This window comes from Cephus cinctus, unplaced genomic scaffold, assembly GCF_000341935.2.
Source record: "Cephus cinctus unplaced genomic scaffold, Ccin1 Ccin1_scaffold0020, whole genome shotgun sequence".
Taxonomy (NCBI): domain Eukaryota; kingdom Metazoa; phylum Arthropoda; class Insecta; order Hymenoptera; family Cephidae; genus Cephus; species Cephus cinctus.
The window spans coordinates 503,295-527,930 of NW_014332768.1; the positions used below are offsets into that span (position 1 = coordinate 503,295).

General features: G+C 40.0%; 2 protein-coding genes and 1 long non-coding RNA gene across 8 annotated transcripts; 2 read left to right on the forward strand and 1 right to left on the reverse strand.

The window, feature by feature from the left end:
• Positions 1–6,974: 6,974 nt before the first annotated feature.
• On the reverse strand, positions 6,975–8,393 carry LOC107265283 (mitochondrial import inner membrane translocase subunit Tim17-A). Of its 5 annotated transcripts, none has more exons than XM_015734582.2 (5): positions 8,230–8,392; positions 8,081–8,162; positions 7,928–8,009; positions 7,610–7,805; positions 6,975–7,523 (listed from the first exon to the last, which is right to left on the reverse strand). In XM_015734582.2, the coding sequence occupies exons 4-5, from the start codon at positions 7,700–7,702 to the stop codon at positions 7,029–7,031; spliced, it is 588 nt and encodes a 195-aa protein (XP_015590068.1). In that variant the 5' UTR covers positions 7,703–7,805; positions 7,928–8,009; positions 8,081–8,162; positions 8,230–8,392; the 3' UTR covers positions 6,975–7,028. The 5 variants fall into 5 exon arrangements, with proteins under 5 accessions (XP_015590068.1, XP_015590077.1, XP_024938568.1 ...); XM_015734591.2 differs by having other exon boundaries at positions 7,928–8,015; XM_025082800.1 differs by lacking the exon at positions 7,928–8,009 and having other exon boundaries at positions 8,230–8,393.
• A 251-nt stretch (positions 8,394–8,644) lies between these two features.
• On the forward strand, positions 8,645–11,478 carry LOC112494034. Of its 2 annotated transcripts, none has more exons than XR_003059109.1 (3): positions 8,645–9,031; positions 9,924–10,119; positions 10,539–11,478. It is a non-coding gene; the product is annotated as an uncharacterized LOC112494034 (long non-coding RNA). The 2 variants fall into 2 exon arrangements; XR_003059110.1 differs by lacking the exon at positions 10,539–11,478 and adding an exon at positions 10,189–10,440.
• A 2,532-nt stretch (positions 11,479–14,010) lies between these two features.
• Positions 14,011–16,948, forward strand: LOC107265303 (fork head domain-containing protein FD4). Its single transcript, XM_015734623.2, has one exon. It carries the CDS (start codon positions 14,969–14,971, stop codon positions 16,223–16,225), a length of 1,257 nt encoding a protein of 418 aa, XP_015590109.1. The 5' UTR covers positions 14,011–14,968; the 3' UTR covers positions 16,226–16,948.
• The last annotated feature ends 7,688 nt before the right edge of the window (positions 16,949–24,636 follow it).

Genomic DNA, 24,636 nt, shown 5'->3' on the forward strand with positions numbered 1-24,636 from the left:
TCATTAAGTCTTATAGGGGGTGACTCTTGGTATTTCGGACTCTCGGTACCAGTATGGTGTTCACGTTACATTATATTTATTTAATAAGTACTGTTAATGCAGGAATAACAATATCATCGCGTGTCGTGTTTTCTTTCTCCACCACGTGTTGTCATGTCACATTCTTTATGTCAAATATACTCACGTGTCACAGGGATGTGATATCATTCGGATTGTCAAACGTCAAACTGTTTTGATCTAAACGCAAGTACAAAAATATATTTCTTTCGTGTTATTAATAATTAAATTATCGACAGTATAGACGTTTCGTATATTCTGATATCAATTACCAAAAATTTTGGATTCTCCAAATTTACCATAATCCCCCCTCCCTCCCATACGATTGTACCTTCATAATTCTCTAAATATTGTTAATATACAATACGTCATGATACGGGATGAAAATTGACATTTTTGGATAAAAATCGTGACAGATATATTTTTAATGTATATATATATATTTTTTGGATATTTACAAAAAAAAAAAAAAAACGTGTATATAAAACTGAGAAAATTGTCATTTCGTATCCGACAATTCCAGGAGCTTTCCGAACCGGAAAACTACTTACAACTTGTCAAATTGCTTTCTGGAAATGTCCCTTTGCGAAAAGTTTTTTAGCGATTCACCTGTGCCCCGTCGGATTCCAATGGGGGTCGGATGGGGCAGGTTTATTAATTCCCCCCTTTTCCTATGTTCTCCCGACGAGTTTACCCAACGGGTAATTCTCGAGTGGCGGATGGCTAATCCGAACACAAACAGTTTATGGTGTTTGTCGAACAGGCGGCTGCGCGAGCCAACCTCCACTTACGGGACCCCATGCTCTCATGGGACCAGTTTTTCGAGCCCTCCCCTCCCTCCGATTCCGCACCCCTAAGCACAACTCGACTATCAATTTACTTTGTCGCAATTCACTTTTGAACGTGTCTGTTTCTTAATGCCACCTACCCCTTGCATGTACCTATTGCCGGATTCAACCCTCTGTACACCGAAAATCATCCCCTAATTTGTATTCCATTTACGTCGAAGCGATGATTTTTGGAAAAAAAATTTTTTAAATTTTGAACAAAAAATTTGAAGTGAGAAAAAAATTTTAAGGGTGGGCAAAATTTTTTTTTTTAACATTTAAATACCTTGTTGAAACGAGGATGGCGAGGTCACTCGAATTTTGCGGTATCACAAAGCTAGAGTATCGAGTATTGCTGTTTTTTTTGAAAACTCAAAATTATTTCAAAAATTTCAAAAAACAAATATTTAACGCACAGCGAATCAACGAAAACCAAAGCACTGAGTTTAACGACGTCCCTTTGACTTTTGACAGATAACGAAATCCGTGTATATAATACTCGCGATCTCGATATAAGGGTAGTTTCGAGGGTACGAGCGAAAGAGCGACTGTCCATGCGGGGTTCGTCGCGGCGGAGCTCGTCGCGACGGCAGCGGTTGTTCTGGTGGAAACTCCTCGAATACGCTCCGCCCATCTATTATGATATAACCGTGACGACCAATCGGAAGCTTTACCGTACTAGGGGGCGTGGCTTGGTATTCTCGAGCATGGCTCAACTCAGGGGTAACTACAAACACGTACTTACCGAATATTATTATCATACCCTACGAACACCCTGCCCTTACCAGACTTCTGTTTTCTGCCTCGTACTACGGCGGGCCTGGGATCACGGAATCGAATACGATTTTTCAATTAACAAAAGATATACACATACAATCCACTTATACGTAAAATACGTAATGTACACCCCGTAAAAAAAAAAAGAAATCCATACAATATAAATTTTCGAAATTTTGCAATATCGATTTTGTATGAGTACAAAAAAAATTTTTTTCAACCCCTTTCACACTTGAGTACGGCTTCCGTAAAGATCACATGTCACGTTGGGGGTCACTGAGAAAAATTTAATTTCAATTTTGCTAAAAAAATTTTTTTTCCTCCTCACTCACCCCACGATGATTATTTTTAATTGGAGAATTTACAGATTTTGATTTTATCGGAAGGGTAGCCCTTTTTTTTTATTATAGTGAATATATATATATATATATATATATATATATACACACACATGAAATTTGGTACCTACATGTGTTTTAACATCCCCCATCGATGAGCTGCCGTTTAACGAACCGCAAAGAGGCCGGTGCCATTTATACCCCCACAGGCTATTATGACTTTTCCCGCCCTTAGATGCAATAAATATCGCTTCGCACCCCTGCCAATTATATTCGCCTCGTTCTCGGGATACGGCACTCGCAACGTGCGAACATACGGTCACGTACATTTTTTTTTTGTTGTTCACCCCTACTGTAACCAACCCTAGGTACCTAGGCATCGACTACCCCTGCAGATACCGTGACTACATTATTTCATTGATGCCAGTCATCAATGTTTTAGGGGTTGCATTGTGTAGACACTTTAGAATTTTTCCGGTACCGGAAGTCACTTGTTTCAATGATAACACACATCGTGAATGCATTTGATTTAATTAAGGGCACGTTTCGATGTTCACTTTTGATATTACCAGCAACCCCGTAAAGGGGGTTCTTGAAATTTTGAAAATTGAAAAAAAAAAACATTTCTAAAACACCTTTCTACAATCGGTCGACTAACTTTTTTATGGGAATTAAATTTAACGATTTTACATTCAATTTTTCAAAATAATCCAATGCTAACGAAGCGCACTCACACGGTACCATATATCCCGAATCTTCTAAATACCATCAGCAACGTTCACGTTACATTTGCGGCCAATTAATCTGACCCGGGATAGAGTCCATTTACTCGGCATTACTATTGATGAAAATATATATATATACTAAAATCATTATATTTACTAATTATGAGAATTTTACTCAAAAAATTTGTTTCCAAAATTTTTTTTCATTTTATAATTTTTTTTCAACTCTTGAAATCCAAAGCAAAATTTCTATAGTAAATATATTTTTGTAGGTTGATCTGAAATTTACAGGTCATTCCTATGGGGGGTCACTATCCAAGTCAGTGATTACAGAGAGTCACTCTTGAGGAAATTAAACTAATGCACAATTTTTAAGTGAACGTAGGGGTGGGTCAGTGTTACGAGGCGACGAAGCGTGTAAAATTACGTATATAGAGTAAGAGGGTTGAAATTGTACTACGGGGGTAGAAAAGTAACCAGCGTACAGTACAGACGTAGACCATCCGTAGAATCACTGCGGTGCGGACATACTGTGCAGACAATTAGTTTAATAGGCCGACAGTTGTTGTCTGGCAAAAGTCGAGGGGGACACCGATGTAACGTTACGCCCCTAAGAGCTGTCATTAGTAAAGCAAAACTTGATCCGATATATTTGTATATTAGGAGATAAAAAAATGTTTTCCCTTGCCACGAGAACGACTGATAAAAATTTTAATTAAATAATTTCGTTTTTTTTTTGGTAAATCGTAATTCAGACTTCCGGAGTGTGATTAAAGTATCAATTAAAAAATGGGGTGACTACGTAGAAACGGTTCGAGCGCTTGAAATCAGCCCTTGTCTCTTTATCAGTGACGATATTTGAAAATCCAAAAAATTGGTAAATTTTGAAAAAATTAAAAAAAAAATTTCATTCCATTTCTTTTTTAATTCAATAATCCTTAGAGTACGCTCTATCGTATTTCGATGCATTATTTATGTATTGCTTCTTACTTAGTATTTAAATGACGATTCTGTAGCACCCTTAGATTGGAGTATTTTCAATGAAATCGACCTTCACTTGTCCAGTAGAGAGTTTAGAGAGACTCTTGAGTTTAAGTGTGGCGAACCAACCCTATAAAAGAGGGAGGGACAGTAGAACGGCACGTGTAAGCTGCACGTACGTCCTGGGTTACTGCAAAGGGTTGCAAGGGGTTCAGGATCAGCATTCGTTGTTACAGGTCACATTTAAATAGTTTTTGAGCTGATCGTAACATGCGCGTATAAAAATTGTAAAAAAAAATATCGTAATTTTTAGAATAAGGGGTGAACTGAAAAATAAGGGAATTTAGGGAAAATTGTAATTTTTTTTTAAGGGGTATATATACAGTTAAAATTTTCAAAAAATCGATTTTTTTTTAATTTTATTTTCGTAATGTACGTATACTTAAGTACACACACAGAAAATTTCTTGTCAATCCGGCGAATATTCTCGAAGTTACACGCACATTTGTAATGACGTGGCAAAGCGTTTCAAAGTACTTTGAAACTTTAAACGCGTTTTTCTCAAAACTGTGTTTTTAAAGTCGATGAGCAAGATTTCTCGGAAATGGCTAAACCGATCAGTCTGAAATTTTAACACAAGCTTTTTAAGTATATTTTTTAGTAATTTTGTTTATAATATTTTCCATTTTATAAACAATTTAAGGCCTAAATTTTTGTCAAAAACCGATTTTTTTTTGAGAAGCCCCCATTTTGTCAAAAATTATTATTTTGCTTATTCCTTCGATCAATTACAAGATAATACATTATATTAACGAAATATTTTTGGTTTTTTCATTTTAAATGATCCAGTCCAGAGATATCGTGCTCACCGCAGGACGCCTTTTTTTAGAGGTGCTCTCGGAGATCAGCTATAGCAGCTTTCAAAATAATTATTTTTACAAATAAAAAATGTTAAAATACAGTTAAAACTTACGATAATATGTGTACAAATTTTTACTTTAATACATTAAAAGGTCTTCTTAAGAAAAATTCTTGAAAAATCGATTTTTCTGGGCCTCCTGACTGTATATAACCCCTTAATAGAAATTATTTTTACTAACTTTTCGTAGAGGGCTTGCTATTAAGGGTAGTTGATCGTAAACAAATTCTACGGGTTACTGATTATGTATCAGTGGGGTAATTTTTGGGAATGGGGGTAATAAGCAACTACGTCGAAAAATAGTTACCGACCGGGTAGGTATTTACCATTTCATCGTTTTGTCCCGGCAGATCGTAAAACCTCTAATAGGCTATGGCTTACAATGGAATATAACCATCAATTCTGAATGATGTTGCGCACGTGAGCCCGCATAATAATAAAGAAATCGGATGAGGCTTTTGTCAGTGGCGATACTTTCGAATACACGCTGTTCTCTATTGTTACCAATATGATCGGCAATTCTGCTGCGGGATGTCTCAATAAATCTGTTTATTTCGTACACAGTTAGATGGTATTTATATTTAACGATATAATGACGCATAGAGATTTTTGGCACATCATTGGGTACTGTATATGGGAGAATTTCAATTCTAAGTCGGATTTGATTTTTTGGTAATAAAAAGTAGGAATATGCCAGTTATTATTCAAAATGATATAAACTAATTTGAACCTTCGGAAAGATACTTCGTTTCTTTGCTATGATTTTAAAAAAATATTTATTAACATACTATCTGCATTTTAATATCACTGCTAGTCAAAGATTGGATCGGGGTTAACAAGCAAGTTTTGTAGATAACTGTCATTTTTCAATGTTATCCTTTAATTTTTCAATGAAAAATCTATAAATACAACAGTTGTCCAGTTAGGAACCTACGCTGCAGGTTTATTACGAATGGTGCTGCCATCTATTGACACTTGTGAAATTTAGAGGAATGATAAATGGTAGGTACCTCACTGTAATAACGGTAAGTGAAAAAATCGCAGACATCTACATTACCGACCACCGATTAATTCTTGTAAGAATTTCGGAAATGAGGGTTGGATCTTGTTTTACATCTGTCGTTATTCTGTATACCGTTTGAGAGAAACTACCCTTGAAATTAGGGTAAGTAGGAAGTTTCTTTCAAACGATGGCACCACAATCCATTTCTCAACTGATTTCAGCCACTTTTGACACAATCAGCTTCTAATTTGAAATTCCAAAGATTCTTATACCAGCTTTCTAATGCGATTCAGTACCAATAGAAGAAAATACAATAATTATATATTAGAATCACGCATAAATCAACAAGCTCAATACAATTCCTAATAAGTAGGGGAAATCAATATTTAAAAAAAATTATACAAAATATTATCCCTATGAACGCGCTGCAATGAGAAACGAATAAAAAACATAAATTCTTTAAAATCCTCAAGCACCACCCTATTTCAAGTAACAATGATTAAACACTCAAATTCACTCGAGTGACCAAAACGATAGAGTCCCAGATAGCTTTTGATAATATAATTCGAAATTATTCACGGTCCTGGTGGATCATGCAGTAGACTTCACCCGGATGAAAATCATTGAAAGCCCATATACTATATACTACTAGGACACAATGACGATTCACCATAAGTCCCATAACATTATCGGTGCTCAATACTCACCCTAACTAAATACTTTGCTAGTACGAGTCACGCCCTTTTCTGTAAAGAGGGTTGCTACTGGTCAAAACCATCTCCCCAGGCCAAGACGACAAGGAACACATAGTTGAACCTAGACCTGGACCTGGACCTGGACCTGAAGCTGCTCCTGGTCCTGATCCTGGAAACATACCACGACCACTAAATGAATCCGAAAGGGTTGTCTACCCCTGATCCTGCGTTAATCCCAGGCTTACGGTTCACCTCAAGTGTAAATATTGATTCCAATCTATTGACGACACAATACTGTCATGACAATGACAATAAGGCTCTTCGACTTGTCAATGGACAGCGCGAGCCGCTGTCAAAACACTCGTTACTACCACCTTGCGATTAACGATTATTAAACGAAATACCTTCGACTCCCGATAAAGCGTGCGAGCTTGAATAGACTCTTCTGATCTTTGAAAATTGAGAATAATAAAAATCTAGATAAAAGATTAAGATAAATGAAAATATAAAAGATACACATCTGAGTTAAGATACCGAAGATACTGGATGGTAGATACACGGATTTTAATTATTTATAAAATTTTTGACATTTAATAGTAATCTGTGTATATAAAAACTATTTTTATATTATCCAAGAAATTGGTACTAATGATTTGGAAAATAATTTTTTTATTAAGACAGACAGACAAAAATGTGACATGAAATATCACCAAGCATTTCTTATGTGTTCCATCTTCATTCTGCCATGACCAGTTTGATTTGAACTATCCTGTACAATGGGTGCTCCAAAAAATGCTAATCTACCGCCGAGAGGAATTCCTGAATTCTCTTTATTTCCCGGCGAATTTTCATTAACAAGCACATTATGCTGGGCAAAGATGTCGGCCTGAAGTCTAGTTACTAAGATACCAAATCCTTCTATCAGACCTAAAAGAATTCCTCCGACTGTAGCACTGCCTAACATGGATGGGATTCCAGTTCTTGCTGCAAGAATTCCTCCTGTCAGTGCGCCGCTCATAATGGAATTCCAAGGATCCTCCTTCGAGCGGCAGTGCACTAAGCTGCACTCTATCGCCGAGAACAAACCACCCCAAATGGCAAAATTTCCAGCCACTAGAGGAACCCTTTTTTTCACTAGATTGAGTCCACCCAGAATACGTTTCTTAATGCCGGACGGAGCGTTTCGAAATCCGATGAAACTCTTAAAAAAAAAAGAAATTAACTCATAAATTGTCCACAATTTTAATAAGATCAATTTTTTTTTAATTTTAAACAAATCATTCTCACCTGGAATAGACTACCACCTATGGAACCCATTGCGAATGCTCCACCGCAATCATCAACTATTCTCCAAGGACACGGCTCTCGCGCGTACTCCATTATAGTTATTACACAATTATCCTCACTTTCAAAGATCTCATGGAGATAGCTGACGTGTAATTTTACGTTTTTAAATCAACTGTCATTAAAATTGATAACTCCTCTGTCAAACAATCCAAAAATCAGTATCCCATGATGTACTTTCGAAATATTCCCCACTCCCTGATACCACAATAATTTTACATTTCTATACGCATAATTTCTATTAAAAAAAAAAAACCTAACCTCTCTCATCAAATGATTTTTTTATCAAACTGAAGTATCATCACAACCACCACAGATAGTCATTTTTAATTTTTCAATTCACCTGCAACTAAAAACTGTCATATATTTCCCCCAAAAAAAAATAAATGCATAAAATAATCCAATGATCCTTACCCAACCAGATCCAACGGCCAGACAATTGCTCAAAACATCTTTACCATAACCCTGGTGTGTTATTCGATCCAAAATGTAGTCGCTATAAGGGTAGTTCGAATATGAGCATCCTAAGTGAATAATAAACAGCAGAGGGGTTAGATACATACGGCTTATGGGTTACATGGGTTATGAGGGTGGCCTTTCTAAGGTAGCCATATTGGTCGCATGCCTCAGGCTTACAACTGTGCCTTCGTCACTTTAGCAAGACTCCCCAACGACTGTGACAATTGCATAACCATTATACGATGATTAACCACCAGTACGTGGGTGTAATAGGAGAAATAAGTGTACAGCCTCGCAGCAACACCGTGTCCAATGACAGAACAACTAAATCCCTAGGATTGTTACCACGTATTTAACCTCACGGGAGAAAAACGCGTGTGGCGCCATCTGTCGGTATAACGTGTCATTCTCTTGAATTACAACCAGACGTAAAGTCTATCAGGTAACTTTTATATACTGTGTGGATCATAACTAATACCCGCACTACTTACAGCATTATAGTTTATGGTATGCATCATGCCACGTGAGTGTAATGAACAGAGGACTGGCGAATCTCAATGCGGAGGCAGTTTATAAGGAAAGGAGGAAAGGAATATACAGAGGAAGCGTGTAAAACAGTAGAATGACGATAGCGCGAAGAGTGTTAATTAATACGTAACGTCTCAGGCAATTAAAGTAATAACCTATAATAAGGAGAGGTTCAATGAACGAAATATTGCAAGAGCATTTTCCGTGATGATCAACGTACAGCTAAGGGAATCTGTAATGGACGACGTAGGCTGTGATAAATAAATTTATGGTACGCAGAAGATTATCGTTGACGGTGCTAAATTGTACGATAATTTAAAGGACGTTGAAGTGATTGAAGATATTGAATGTTGAATCGAGGATATTCTATAGGATCACGTGAGTTTTACATGTAAATTTATTTTGATCCAGTAACCAGTACCCTTTCTTTATCCAAATTCTAATCCAATAGCATCGACCGTACGTTAAGCTCAGTGGTTAGTGACGGGTTTTCATTACGCGAACGTTTATTATTTAAAATAGGACTACACCCCCGCAGTATGCCAGCTCGCGTGTCTATACCTTTGACGTTATTACCAACCCCTTTTCGTATCTTTTATACAGTCCGATCGACGGCGGCTGATTCTCTTTGTCGTCGGGTAGTCACTGGCCATTGTTGTGAATCGCCATGCGGATCGCCAAGCCACGCGACAGCTGGTTCGATAATCGATAACCATCGATATTCGAGTTAGGGGCTGACATAACGATATATATCGACCGCCATCACTGAATTTTCTTTTCTCTTGACAATTTTTATTTACATCTTTTTACTTCGGGTGACAAACCAAAAAATCGTTACGCGGTTCGTCAATTCTATTAATTTTTTTCGTTCAATTTATGAAAATTCTTATTCTATCCGTCCAAACTTTGATTTCTGCATTGTACGTTATTTATACGTTTTCGTACATGGGATTGTCGGTTACTACGTGATTCAGCTAGTGCTTTATCAAATTTACATGAATATGTATATGAGAGCCCTAAGTATTTATGAAACGTCTTGGGACGCGATATTAAATCTCTGTTATTATTTCGAGCAGTCTCAGACACAATGGCGCCTGAACAATCCGAAACATAGATACGAGTATGGGCGGCTGTCGCAACAACACGAGTGTTTTCATAGGTCCGATGAACACTAAGCGTAAAAGGGGCTTCGGTTGCTAAGCGGTATCATTGTGTTCTCGTAACTCCTTATGAACAATAATAATAATAATAATACTCACAATAATAATAGAGAAGATGGCGCCGAATATTCTCATATACAATTCCAGTATTGAGCCGTCAACGATATCCAAAAGGAATAAGTGACTAAAAAGAAATATATTTTCGTACGATTAAAATGGTTTATATTATTTTGAAGAATTACAATAGAAAAAAAAAGGCTTTTCTCTATATCCATTTATTCAGCCAATGTATGAATCATCTAACCGGTGAGTATAAATGTTCATTATACGTACTTGAACTCGTACCTACCGATCATCATCCCTTGGCTCTTATAGGCTTCTATAGGGGATGTTGAACGGTACTCGTGTCGCGCCACCCCATTTCAGGCTTAACCAACCGCATAAGTACCTCGCACGGGTGACAAAAGGGTTTCATCCCCAAGAGTCCTAAACGTACTAATAGATTACACAAATGCTCTTTGGAGAATGACAGCCGGATGATCGGCGGGATTTTTAAATATTCATCAAAGAATTTACCGACGTTTGGACGTTATCTCTGCTTTCGATGACGGGCTGAGTTTTTTCCTCTGTATTATTTCACTCGCGCAAACAATTATACGTTCCGTCTTATGGAAACGTATAGATATACTCGTACAGTGTAAAAATTTTTTTTAACAACTTTACAGAAAAAAATCTTGTACCAGCCAAATTCCAACGAGCCGCTCAGTCGACAAAGGGTGTCCGGAGGGTGAAAAATTGAATTAGCAGAAAATTGGCGAAAAAATCAAGGGAAGCCAAGTAATTCCTTGGGACGCCGTAAGATATATTGTAACAAGGTAAGAAAAGGCAGCCAGGAGTGTCCATAAAGAAGCGTCCAATGAAGTGAAGTGGAGTGAAGTGGAAGCTGCGGTACCTCTTTACACATTTTCACCAAGGCTCTTTCATCGTCTACTCCGCCCTGGGATCGACGACAATGCTCCGCCGTGTCCTGGCACAAAGCTAAACACCCAAAATATTGGCAAATCCTGCTATTCACCGGGCGCGAGTATCTCAAGTCCAATCTCCGGTTAGCTAATCCTGTTAGACAGCCAAACCGTCACGTTTGTGGCGTTCGAAAAAATCCCGCTTAATTTCAACCGGAAGATGAATTTACGAAAGCGGAAGTGCCATTGAAAAAAAAATATTTTCTACCGCACTTAGATTTTGGAAATTCAGACGTTCTACAGTGGTCGCGCGATTCTTTTGAAAAATTTGCAAAATTACTTTCAATCCTGACCTCCTCGCCTTTTCTGCGCTTTGACCCGGTGGTTTGAAAATTTGAAAAATATATTTTTACAATTTTCTACCAATCTTTAGACTAGCGGGAATAACATTTTTTTTTTACAAATACAAAATTTTTTTTACTACCAATAATTGTTCTCGTACAAATAGCTTTGTTCCTGCCAGACTACAGAAATAAATTTCACTCAAAATTTGCGTTCCTCTTCCGCTTTATCCGACAAACAACAACAACAACAGCCAATAACTGTACTACCACTTTCCCAAGTTTCCAGGGTTACACGAGGAGTTTATAAATTATGAATATTTAAGAAGATCAGTATGGCCGACATCGAGTGGCCGAGCAGCCGCCCGGCCGCATATATATATATATATATATATATATATATATATATATATATATATACATATACATATTTACCTTAGAAAATGAGCAAAGATAGGAGGTCACTAAGGGTAAGAAAGTGGGGATGGCAGGAAAGCGCTTATGAAACACGATGTACCCGATGTTCGAAAGGAGAACAGCCCTTTGAGTGAGACATCAAAGCTAATGGACTCTTCAAGAATATATATACATATACTATACGCCACACAGCTTTGATATATAATATACATATAGCTGTTGTTACATAGACCCTCCTAAAGCTCAAGCTCTGACAGCACTCATGGCCACCAGTGGCACGGGGCACTGTAGCGAGTAGTTACGGGCCTGAGGTACGAGCCTAAGAGTAAAGACGTCGGCTGTCTGCTTTCGTGTTTAGTGCCAGTTGATTGCAAGCTCATTAGAATATGCATAAAGCTTTCCAAGTAAATGACCCTCTCGGGATTGAACCTTAATGCACACGTAAATTATTTACCCAAGTCATTATTTCCGCTAGTTTTAAGAACGCAGAGTCTTTCTTTGTATCTTTAAGATAATTATAGGGCTTCTTTTTCTTCTTCTTTCAAGTTCACTAAATCAAAACGTTGCCTATGTTGTTCATATTGATACTGTAGCCTTTTTTTACCTTATATATCTATTGTATATCTATTGTATGTCTTACTACAGTTCCTTTCGCTAACTCTCACGAAAATCTATTGATTCTTATGAACTGTAACCTTTTGGAGAAATATATATATATATATATATATATATATATAGAGAGAGAGAGAGAGAGAGAGAGAGAGAGAGAGAGAGAGAGAGCGTGAGTGCGACAGAGATAGCGAATGAGGTATAGATTGCGGGGGGAGGGAGGGGGAGAGTTTGAAAACCGATTACGAACGTATCACGGGGTATCAAAACCTGAGACTACTGCCGAACCCCAGTCACGAAACTACCCCTAAAGTTTTAGCAGAAGGGAACGAGGAACATTTATTCGTTGCACAGGAAAAAATTGGTATTTCGAATAATTCGTTCGATTCGGTAGGATAATGTGGATTTATAAAAAAAATCTTTTAACAATGGAATTTTGCGAGGAACGAAATTTTTATATTCGTCAATTATTAAGATCGATAATCGATTATATCGTAACCATGGAAACGCGTGTTTCGTTGCGAGAAATCGCAATGATTTTTTTCGTTTAATTTATATGAAAAATGAAGGATTTCGAAAATGAGAAGAAAATGGAATTTTTTGTAAAATCATCAAAGTACGAACCTCTTTTTTTTTTCGTTATTTTAGCGAAATTTCATTTCGAGCAATGGCCGCGGCTTTCTTACGCCGAAGGACGATGCGCTCGATGAAACTTAATGCAGGAAAGAAAATGAAATTTGAGAAGCTGTCAAATGGGCGCCATGCATCTGCCACTTACTCAACCACCCTCGATCGTTAGTTCCATTTTTTTTTTTTACAATGCCACTCCATTTTACCACAATTATCCCCATTATTCGAAATGCCGACCTTTTTAGCGTCGGGACGCTCTTGACTATATATATATATATATGTACGGGCTAACCTGCGTTCTTCGGATGCTCCGATTTTTCTCTATTACCTTTTATTCTCCAGGGACAACGCGATTCTGGTTTCAAGTTGGTACCTACTGCTTACAACGTTTTACACGACGCCATAGCGATCTTAATCGTTTTTGAAAATCCCATCAATTTTTTTTTTCGTAACCGTCCCATTCAAAATCTCAATCTGACAGAAGTGTCATCTTGTCAAAGCATAAATTTCTTTTTCTTTTTGCAAAAAAAAAGAACGCCAATCAACAAATAATATTAATTAAGGATTTTTCGTTAAAAAATTCTTTTTTGAGTATTTTTCCATTTTGAAATTTGTCTTAGCTGACGTACACGCATACAAGGAAAATGAATCAAGGGTAAAGTAACTAGGATATAAAGGCTAATGGTATAGCAAAATGGTGGTAAACTCTATGGGAGTGTGTGAAGCCGTCGATATTATTTGTTCAATCGGCTTGACTATTTACTTTAACAGGGTGGATATGGTTGTACGTGCGTCCATGCGTATACACGGGGTACACAGTGTTACCAACACGCAGGGTTGTATTTCCGGATGTAGACACACGCGGAGGCCCGATGAGGGCTGTTATTTGCAACAAAACGCAACAATTGCTGGAATTCGAGCCGGGCCGGGTAACACGGGGCCGATGAAACGCCATATTGCGGAGCGCGGCTGGATGTAAATTGTGTTTTGTAAAAGCCGAACGACAGATATGAGACCAGCATGGCGGATGCTTACAAATAGTTGGAGGGCGGCGCCCAAGAGAGTTTGGGCCCGGTGTATTAATGCGTCCTCATGCTTTTTGTCACCGAATTAATAAAAGCTGCGCGCGCAACCTTTAGAAAAAAAAATGTTATTGGAAGAAAATTTGCGGGGTGGAGGGGGGGTGGGGTGGAAGCGAACGGGTTTTAAAACTTTTTTTTTTACAGAACCGCCCTTAATTTTTTTTAAATCCTCATAGCCTCGAAAAAAACCAATTCAAAATGGCGCAATAATTTTTATGAAATTTTGTTTGCGTACACTACGTTTTTGACACTAAAAAATTGTGCACTCTCCCAAAGACCCCAAAAAGTTCGAAAAGACGATTTTTGCTGGTGCAAAGAAAAAAAAAATTGATCCGTTATAAAATTTACGTATTTATCAAAATACAAAGTTGATTGCGTAAAATTTAGATTTTTCGTGAGCGAGATACAAACGACGGGCAAACAATGAAAATAATGTCGTAGGTAATCGATCCGCAAAGATTGCCAATAAATAGCGCGATAGATACTCCATCGCGGTTAGGGCGTACGGATAGCCACGTAGAAATGAAACGGGAGACAGAGGAACGAATGAGAAGAAAAAAAAAAAAAAGAAAAACGTCGAATCGAGGAAACGCAGCACCATTGAACTCCACCTCAGCCCACGGTCGGATATGATATCACGGCTCACGCTGGAGGATAAGAGTCGAGCCAGTGGTATACTGGCGAGATCAATATCTCTGTTAAAATGGGCGTGGCCGGGCAGGGCCCACTTTAAACCACGCCCCCTTCGTCCCATTGGCTCTCCGCGTGCCAGTTGCTGATTCGGAGGCGCGTGTTGGTCGCTCACCGAAAGTGGGCGTGGCCTCGAGACGCCCCTGGAAGGGGTGCACCCATCTCGGATACTTGGTCGTAAATCATAACGAGTCAGTTGCTCGGTGCGTTTCGGGGCAAACACCGTGAAAACTGGTGGTAAAAACATTCTCGGTCGGTGGCAGCTCCTTTTTCCTCGATTTGATAAATACTTTCGACGCCGTCAACGTCAAAGTATTACAAATGACGTGGTGCTCGACGTGAAGTCAGTGAATAGAGGATAATTCTCGGTTCGCCCATAAGCAATCAGGTTGAACATTGTTCAAAGGAGTGTTACTTCGTCGGGATGTGCAGCAACGAGAGTCCACCTCCTAGCAAGGAACCGCTTGCCGTTGGGCTGGGTGTTGGAAATCCAATGGCCGGTTTTCTACCGGGGTTGGAGCACTACCGGCTACAGCTATATCACTACGCTATGGCGGAACGACTGAGACTAGCTCAGCAGCTTCATCCTCAACATCCGAGCGTCGGACATCCACCCACTTCGGGAGCGTCGGCTCATCTGAGTATGGGCGCTGGATTTCCAGCTCCACTGCCGCTCTATCCAGCCGCTGGGTACCCCAGCCGATTGGCCCTGTCGATGGCTCTACTTCATCCGCATCATCAGCGTATACCCGAGGAGCCAAAGCCCCAGCACAGTTACATAGGACTGATAGCAATGGCTATACTGTCGTCGCCGGAGAAGAAGCTGGTCCTCTCCGACATCTACCAGCACATCCTGGAGCACTATCCGTACTTCAGGACACGGGGACCAGGATGGCGCAACTCCATAAGGCACAATCTCAGCCTGAACGACTGTTTCGTGAAGTCGGGTCGCAGTGCGAACGGGAAGGGTCACTACTGGGCCATCCATCCGGCGAACCTGGAGGACTTCAGACGCGGCGACTTCCGGCGGCGCAAGGCCCAACGAAAGGTACGCCGGCACATGGGCCTAGCCGTCGATGAGGAACCCGACAGCCCCAGTCCACCTCCGCTACCAGCCACCCCTCCGCCACCTCCACCACCGCCGCAACCCTCGATCCCACCGGCACCGTTACCCACCCAGACTCTGCCCACGCTCTGGACACCTCATCATCATCATCACCACCATCACCATCACCATCAGCAACAGCAGCAACACCACTCGCCACCCTCGTCTCTTCAGAGTCACTCCCTTCAGCAGTCCTTCCAACCCTCCAGGAAGCGACAGTTCGACGTGGCCTCCCTGCTGGCCCCCGATGATCATCACTACCACGTATCTAGGATCGCCAAGTCCAGGCGATTCAGCTGCAGCGAGGACGAGCTCCAGGAACCGGAACAAGAGAACGACGAGGAGGACGTGGACGTCGACGTGGACGTGGACGTGGTTGCTGATCCCTGTGCCATTTCTTCACCCGGTACACCCGCCGGAAGTCCAGAAGGCAAACCCCTGACACCCTCGTCGCCCTCCGGTCAGTGGAATCATCATCCGTCGGCTCAGCAGATATCCTCGATCCATCTTCACAATCATCTCCACCTCAGGAACTACTACGTTCCCGCTAACTCTGGATCTGGTTCAGCCGTCTAATACCGTCCGACGGCTACCACCGGGACCACCGGGACCACCGGGACCCGGGCTCGGCCCTCCACGGGACATGGACCATGGCACTCTGCGTCATCAGGGATGCAAGTAAACTTTTCCAATGGGATATTCTAGTCCGGAGTTCACGTTAACCCGTCGGAGAGACCAAACCCAATCGGCAGCTCGTGCTTGTTACGAAAAGTGTATATAGGGAATCGACACTGTGTTATAGGGAAAGGAACAAATTTTGTTTTTCTCTTTCGTCCATTTGTAAATACCAAACGCGCCTTTGTCTTCGTCTCTGTACATTGGGAACATGGAAATGGGGCAAAGGAGGGACTGATGTCGTCTCGACTGTCTAAAGTGTAATATATCTATTAATTTAACATATGGTAAATATATTAGATAATGTGTTCTCTGCTGTTCAGGATCAATGACGATGACCCTACGAGTCTTCGGGATCTCTCTTGATCTCCTCTTCGCGGAATTTAATTAAATCATCCCGACCCACCCCCATCCCCACTATGTACGTATCCGACCATGCATGTAGTTACGTTTCGCAAGGATTGTCCGAGGTCACGTAAAGGTCAATTTATTTCATCTTTATCGTGTGGACCGAAATCTTACGCACGTGAGAGATCTGATCATGTTCGATGCGGCGGACGTTTTTTGTATTATATTAGCGAGAACCGCATGGCGGAAGCCTACACTACTTCTTCATGGAAATTTAATAAATTCTCTTCCCATGACCGACTTATGTTCTTATTGTACGCTTGACCTTTGAACCCCAACGATCCTTTTATCTTCCGAGCCGGGTATCGGATGCATGATCAATTTTTTTTTGTGTTCTTTATCGCCGTGGTTCTTTTTTTTTTTTTTACTAAGTTTGCATAGCTGCGAATTTAGAAATTAGTTTGAGGATCATTTACGGTATTTGATCTGATACTTTTTGACGTGTCATTGATAAATATTTTTTGGAGTTTTTTTTTTTTTGAAAATACTGTCATAATGGATGCTCGTTCGTTATTCATTGATTTTACAAGGAATCGATCGGTAATATACAGGGGTATTCAGTAGAAATCCAACCATCTGAAGTTAGCCCCGTCCATTTGATTTGTACGTTAGAACCACGTGTTTCAGGTGATTCCTTTCTGCTGATTAACTATATATATATATATATATATATATATATATATATATTCCCTAGTATATTTTAGCAGGGAAAAATTTATTTTAGTAATGTTGGAAAACTTACTTGAAATCTATATTATTTTTATGTAACGCAGATTGTCATTGATTAACGTGAACAAGTGACAGCTGACGTTACTTTGATATTGAACGTAATCTGGGTTCAACAATATGAAAAAAATGTCCTTGTTTTCTTAACATCGGTATCGGAACCACAAGCACGTGCACTTTTTAGTTACGTGAATCAATCAACGTCTATATTCTATCGACAAAACACGGTATAAGTCAAAGTAAAAAAATTTGAAAAAAAAAAGTAGAAAACAAAACTCAAAATTTTACTAAAATACGAAACGGGTTCAAAATTCAAAATTGACTGCGTGATACGAATAATCATTGTACAAAAAAAAAATTGATATCAAGAATGACTAAAGCACGTGACAATGAAATTGTCGTTAAAAGCAAATTCAAAATAGTCCCCAAAAGACCTGGGGTTAACGGTTTGTTGCGCTCGGTGACTTAACCAACTCAAAATAATTAGTGAAATCCTGAAACAACAAAAATAACGTAGCAACCCGTATCAGATCCTGCTTAAACGAAGGGTGCGTCAAATTTTTCATAAATCAGTAAAATATATATTGCTCCAATCCGGATTCACGTTTACATATATATATTAACAAACAGAACGAGATCGTCTTAACGTTGATCGTTGCTCAATTTCGAGGTTCCTCGTTTTCCTGAAGAAATCGTGCTCCGAACGTTTATCCGGTACTTTGGCTACACGAAGAAGATGGAAAGTGCACCTGGATATCCTCTAGCCGATCTGTTTATCGCAAATAATTCCCACGGCGAATCCTTTGCTAATAGGAAACACTTGTCTTGGACGGTATTGGGCAAAACCCTTCTTTCGACTCTGGTTCCTAGGGATAAGCCCCTATTGTTTTCTGGAAATGACCAGTGCCGCCATCTATGTAATTTTCTATCTTTGGTTTAACTTTTTTAAATAACATACCCGGCACACGCGATCGTTGATATGCGTATATATATATATGTATAAAATTTTGAAAAAAAAAAAAATTATAGAATTTTCATAATTATTTAATAATCATATATAAATTGAAATTTCCTTTCGACTCTCTTATCCAATGTCTCCTTCGTTCTTACTGATTACGACTATGGGCAATGAACCCCAGGGCAGTACTTGCTGATATTTGCCATGATGGGCTATACCTTCTATTGTCTTTGGCTTCATCAAATGATACCTTAGTAATGACGGACTGTGGACAAATCCTCCGACGAGTGCTTGGGAAGCCTCAGCTGGGAATGGAAGCAATTTGTAAAATATTGCTGGTAACGTGACAAACACGAGTACCGTAGTAGTGCCCGATACATAAAAGGTGTTCTTATTCAGAATGTTAAATAATCTCAGAAAAATATCATATACGATCAATCTATACGACTTTATAATTTTAAATAAAAAAAAAGTATAAAATTTTGTTTTTACTTAATAATCATTTTTCATTTATTCCATCAAATATCCATTGACTGTATGCAGGACTGGTAAGATTCCTAAGAAATGTTCCCAGCCTATAGAAATTTCTGCGTAAAAAAGAAAACAAAATTCGAGAAAAGAGAAAAAGAGATTCAAGAGGGTGTTAGAAAAATAGCTGACGTGGGGTTTGCCGTGCGAAGGAAAAAGTCGAATTGTTATTTTAAAACGAAGAAGACGGAAAGAACTATCATCCAGAGTTTTTGAAATATTTAACAAATAATGACCGTGCGCATCGGCGTGGGACATTGCCCGTCGTTCCACGAGAGGAAGGAATGGACCAGACTGGATGGAGCCTAGAAAAATGTTTGACCTGCCCCTTAAGAATCCTCCCTTAAAATTCCCAGATCGATCTCGCCATTCCCAAAATTTAATGACCCTACGAACTATGATTAGTCTTACGTATCGGATGGGTTAAAAAAAAATGATACATTTTTCAAAATCCCTATACCTATATTGATCGAACGAAATGACAATTTTCAAAATATTAGCTCCATTCAATAAATTTTCAAAAACAGGATGACCCCCGCCAAATTCAAGCCATTTTCACGTCATTCATTTTTTTCCTTACCCCTATATAGGATAACCCTCGGAATCTGGTCTGATCATTTCCCAGATAACTGGTCCAGCTCTGGTGACACTTTGGTTCACAAGGATTCTCACGATTGGCATTGTCCAACCGTGCCGATCGGATTTGCCCAGCATCCACAGGATGTTGTGTCCGGGTTGTCCGTTTGCGGCTGACGGTGTGGATTTGAAACGTAGACAGATGCATTAAACGTAGACGTGGTGGTAGGTGCAGGTATGTCTATTTGCTGCTCTGACTGCTGATCTAGTTATCCCTCGTTGTTGCCCTGCAAATGGATTTGCGGCTGCGCAGATTAGAATCGCGAACACCAGAATCCAAGAGTGCCAAATCTTCGGGATCTCCATACGGCCTAACCCCAGCGATAAAAATCAGTCCGAGACCAGTCGCCCTAACAAAAAAAAAAAAAAAAAAAAAAAAAAATCCCTAGGAAACAGACCGGTCAAGTACACTGAATATTCATCGGTTCGACCTTAAAAGGGGAACAAAGTAGCATACTCGATGCGGGGACGTATGGGACTGTCGATGACGTAAAATTTGGATTTCTTGTTTTTACAGCGTCTTTCGCGTTACTTTAAGAAAATATCATAACAAGCTCCTCCTTTGGGTAAGATTTTTTCGTTCTCATAACGCCCCTCAATAAAATTTCAATTTACCCTAAAAAGTCAAAAAATCGATCCACAGATTGTTTTACCACCCTTCACGTGAATTCCCACTAAATTTATTCATTGCATATACCTTTTTATACATATATATACCATATAAAATATTTTATATATACCATATAAAAACACAGCATAGAAAATTGGCCAAGTTTGAGGTTAGGTCATGTCAAGTCTAACCAGACCCAGACCCAGGATGGGTCCTACGGAAAGGACTTTGGCCCGAAGTGAGACCCGGCGTGAATGACTGAAGTGGGTCATTGCGCAAATATCGAGCAGGGTGGGAGCCGTGAATAAAGTCCCTAGGGATTCTCCCTAAAAATCACGGTCAACACGCGGTCCTCGTTCCGTCATTGTCCCGCAGGTAAAATATTAGCCGATTCTCAAGTGGGTAACCCAGGACACACCGGAATGGGCCCTTCTTTCCATTCATTGGCGAAGGGCCTGGTAAGTAGGCACATCCTACCAACCCCAGTTCAAGTCGAGCCGGTCAGGTCAGGTGTGACGTGCGATCGTCCTTAATGCCTAATAATCCATTTATGGCGAGTATTGTGCGCCTGTGAAAACTAACCAATGTATTTTTAGGACCACCTCAGCCCTGAATGACAAATAAATTCAGACTCCCAACAAACGAATACTTCGGTTTACTTAAATCGCTACACCACCCTCCCCCGATCATCCCTTACACCCTCTCGCTGGTATCAATACCAAAATTATATATTTGTATAGACAATATTTTCTCTTATTACCAACCGTAACTCCAATTTCCGTATGATACCCAGAATAAGTCCCAGAGTTACGATATTGGCATTAAAAAAAAATTGGGTCCGAGTCCCAAAATTTTTTTGAGACCCAAAAAAATTTTTTTTTTTTCAAAAATTCAAAAATACAAACACATAAATCGCACATCGAAATTGACTCAAATACTGAAATTTCGTTACCGAACCGGTAAAGCCGTATTGTTATTCGACATGGTTGTTAGGATTATTATACACTGTTATTACCATTGTACAAAATCATACAGCTCGACGATTACTTCACTCTAGTACTTCTATGGTAACACGGAGGGTCGGACCCGGAATCGTACGTTCGTTTTCCTTGGTATTGACTACGTGACGTGTCCTCGGGTTTAGCGCGTGTGCAACGCGTCGACGTTATTATGCGTCGCACAATTATTTTTCCCGAAGACTGGCTTCCCTGCTCGAATACCTCCGGACAATCGCGTCATTGGAAACGCGCCGGTAGAAAAATCAGAGACGATCGGGCGCGGGCTACGCTGGGGCCCCAACATGGGAGCCCTGGGCCTAAGGCTGATCTGGCAGCTGGTGACTTCCTTCGTTCTGCATACAAAAACGTTCTCCGACTGTGTACAATGCGTCTAAACATTTCGAGAAATCGGTCTTGAGTTTAATGATAATTGTCGCAAACTACTTTATTATCGGGCGACAGACCGGAAGTGATCATTGAGCAAGTTTGATGGCCGATTTAATCCGTTGCCGTTGTTGTTATTATTATTTCCCCTGATTGGAGATTTTTTCATGTTCTCCACAATTTTAACGTACGCAACGTATTTTTGTATTGATTTTTTTTTTTTGAACTTACAAATTTCCATCTCATCCATTTTTTGATCCGAGGAATCCGCAATGGCTTATGGTCCTTGTGGTTACTTATTTTTCGAATAATTTTGTAAAATCGTATCAACAAAATTAAATGCACGCGGACGGTTTCGAATGATTCTGCTGGGTGCGTGGTATATTTAAGTATTACGTAATAGCCACTTGTTAACCCAACGGCCACGCGTACGAGTGCCTTAAAAAATGGTAAAAGTAAATGGTACCGGAGGTACTTGGCTGCGTAACCGGCCGCGTGATCGAATATAGATGCTCGCTCGTGCCTGCGGCGACATACTGCGGTTTCTCGAAGGGCCCTTGTAACGTAGCGAATAAATCGTAGGAATTCGATTTCTTGGTCAGATCCACATGGCCTGGATTACTCGGCCGTGCGTGAACCGGACGGATTCAAAGTGTCCCGAAGGGTCCTTCGGGAACGTTCGACATGTCCTGTGCAGTTGACAGGATGCGCTCTGAATTGAAATTTAGCAAAACACCCTTGTGGGTTAAGACAAACGAAACAGAGTATATATATATATATATATAGGATGTACCACAGAGTAAACCGTAATCAATAATCTTGTACACGGATATTGTTAAATATTTTTGTACGCAGGGGCATTGTGGGTATTTGTCGAAAAAAAATGTGTATGCGTATAATTTGATTGGTTTGAATATAGGGAATTTGAGGTTTTTGTCAAAATTTCAATGAAAAAAAAAAAAAATATTTATGCAAAGAGGAAAAACTATGCCCCACTATTTATTATGGCTTTGTACGGCACTGCTCGTGTTTGCCGTGCGGCTGACGGTAGCGCTGAGACTCTGAGGTGTCTTCTATGGTATTTCTTGACACACGCAGGCATTTTTAGCTCGCACGCACTTTCACGATGGGCGCACGCACACGCGTGTCGCTGCGACCGACTAATGGAGTGGCGACTCGAGACCACTTCGCTCTCGCAAACATCGACTCTGCTTCTTGAAAACTCCCTTGAATCTTCTTGACCAGACGGGACTCCGACTGCTTTTGTTCTTATTGACCGATTTGAATCGCGCGCTAAAATTCCATCCGGGCGAAATCTCTGAAATGGACATTTATAAGAAAAATTGTCGAAAGTTTCTACCCTCCCCAAAATGTAAAACATGTTTCAAAAAAAAAAAAAAAAATTTTTTTCAAAAATTTTATTAACTTTTTGGCAACCATTTTTTTTTTATTTTTTATTAGTATTTGACCTTTAAAAAAAATACTTCCTCGGTTGACTTCGCGAAATGTCACGAACTAACCCGTAAGACTTGCTAAGAGTGTATCCGAACTGGGATTGGCCCGTTATTACGACGTTAGTAACGGGAGCCGACGTAGTTTTGCCGTCCGTAGAAACTCTATCGTCTGATTCTTGATCGAGGTGGCAGTGCCGTCCCTCGGGAATATGGTTCCCAGCCTCGGGCGGAATTCCCCGCTCCCGCGGGAGATCTAGTCGTCATTTAGTCGGCTAATATGTGCATTACTACCGCGGTGACGAGCCGTTATTGCTATTTACAGCCTGCTGTCGTCTATAGTTACATCTATATTTATCCAGTTATACGTGTACCAATGGCTCAAGCCTATTGGCGGGAACCGTTGAGAATTTGAAAAATTAAATCTCCCCCGTTCAATCTTCGAACAGGCAGTCGTACGCGGACGAGTATGCAAAATGGAAAAGTATAAATTGGCGGTAGTTTCAAAGTGAACAAAAAATTATAAATTTCATCATCACTTCACGCCTTCACGCAATCGTAAGGATCGCGTGACCCGCAGATGATAAGCGTTAATGAAAAATCCGACAGAGGGCGAATCTTCGATCAAGAAGTTCGTGGACGATCCTGTTTACGTCATTGGTACGAATAAGAAAAATTTAATGATTTTATTCATCCTTACCCAGCCTGTAATTACCCGCAGGCTCCGAGCAGGATAGGAACCCTCGTCGATTAGCAGACCCTCTGCAATGATTATCAAGTTAGCTTAAATAGGGTATAGTGTTTAGGGAGTCTACGTGGACCTAATGCTAATCATTGGTTGTAAGCACGTATCACGTCAACGTGTATCGAGCCACCTTGGCATCGATCGACATTAACACATTAAGCAACTGTCAAATAGCCACCTTGTCATGGTAACCAAAAAAAAAAAGACAGTTTTAATATTTTTAATTACAATAACATTCTACTAAAGGATTTCTAAGTAGCATAAAAAAAAAATTATAACGATCTATCGATCGTAGATAATATTAAATTGGATTAATCTGTAACGTTGGGTAAAAAAATTTCTCATTCCTGCCAAGTACAAAAAGTATTAAAGCCAAAGATGCTGTAGGTAATTGAATGAGATATTGCAACATGGCAAGGCTATTAAAAATATATATTTTTTTTTTCTAAATGGGTGCAAGTGCACCGAGGCCTGAAGTATAGTAAATATTTTTGAAAAAGAAGTAAAAAAAGACATGCATCGACAGTGACAGGATGCGCAACATTGCAAGCAGGGGATGACATCGGGACGCTGTAGAGAGAAAGATATATATATATATTGTATAGTACGAGGGGAATTCGTGGATGGTACTGGATAGACTCCAGGGAACAAGAGGAGACTGGCTGGGGAGGACTGGGAGAGAGGGCTGGAACGAATCGGGAGTAGGGTGACTGCCGTATCCGTATTCCGTTCAGAAATTCCATCCACGTGCAAGATGGCGGCTGTAGTTTGCTCCCGACATGCACCGCCCCTCCTCACTCTCTCTCTCTCTCTCTCTCTCTCTCTCTCTCTCTCTCTCTCTCTCTTTCTCTCTCTCTCTCTCTCTCTC

Coding starts and splice junctions, on each gene's coding strand:
- LOC107265283 (XM_025082800.1), bottom strand. CDS start 7,702: ATGGAGTACGCGCGAGAGCCGTGTCCTTGGAGAATAGTTGATGATTGC. Junction 7,524..7,609: donor TAGGTGGTAGTCTATTCCAG/GTGAGAATGATT, acceptor TTTTTTTTTAAG/AGTTTCATCGGATTTCGAAA.
- LOC107265303 (XM_015734623.2), top strand. CDS start 14,969: ATGTGCAGCAACGAGAGTCCACCTCCTAGCAAGGAACCGCTTGCCGTT.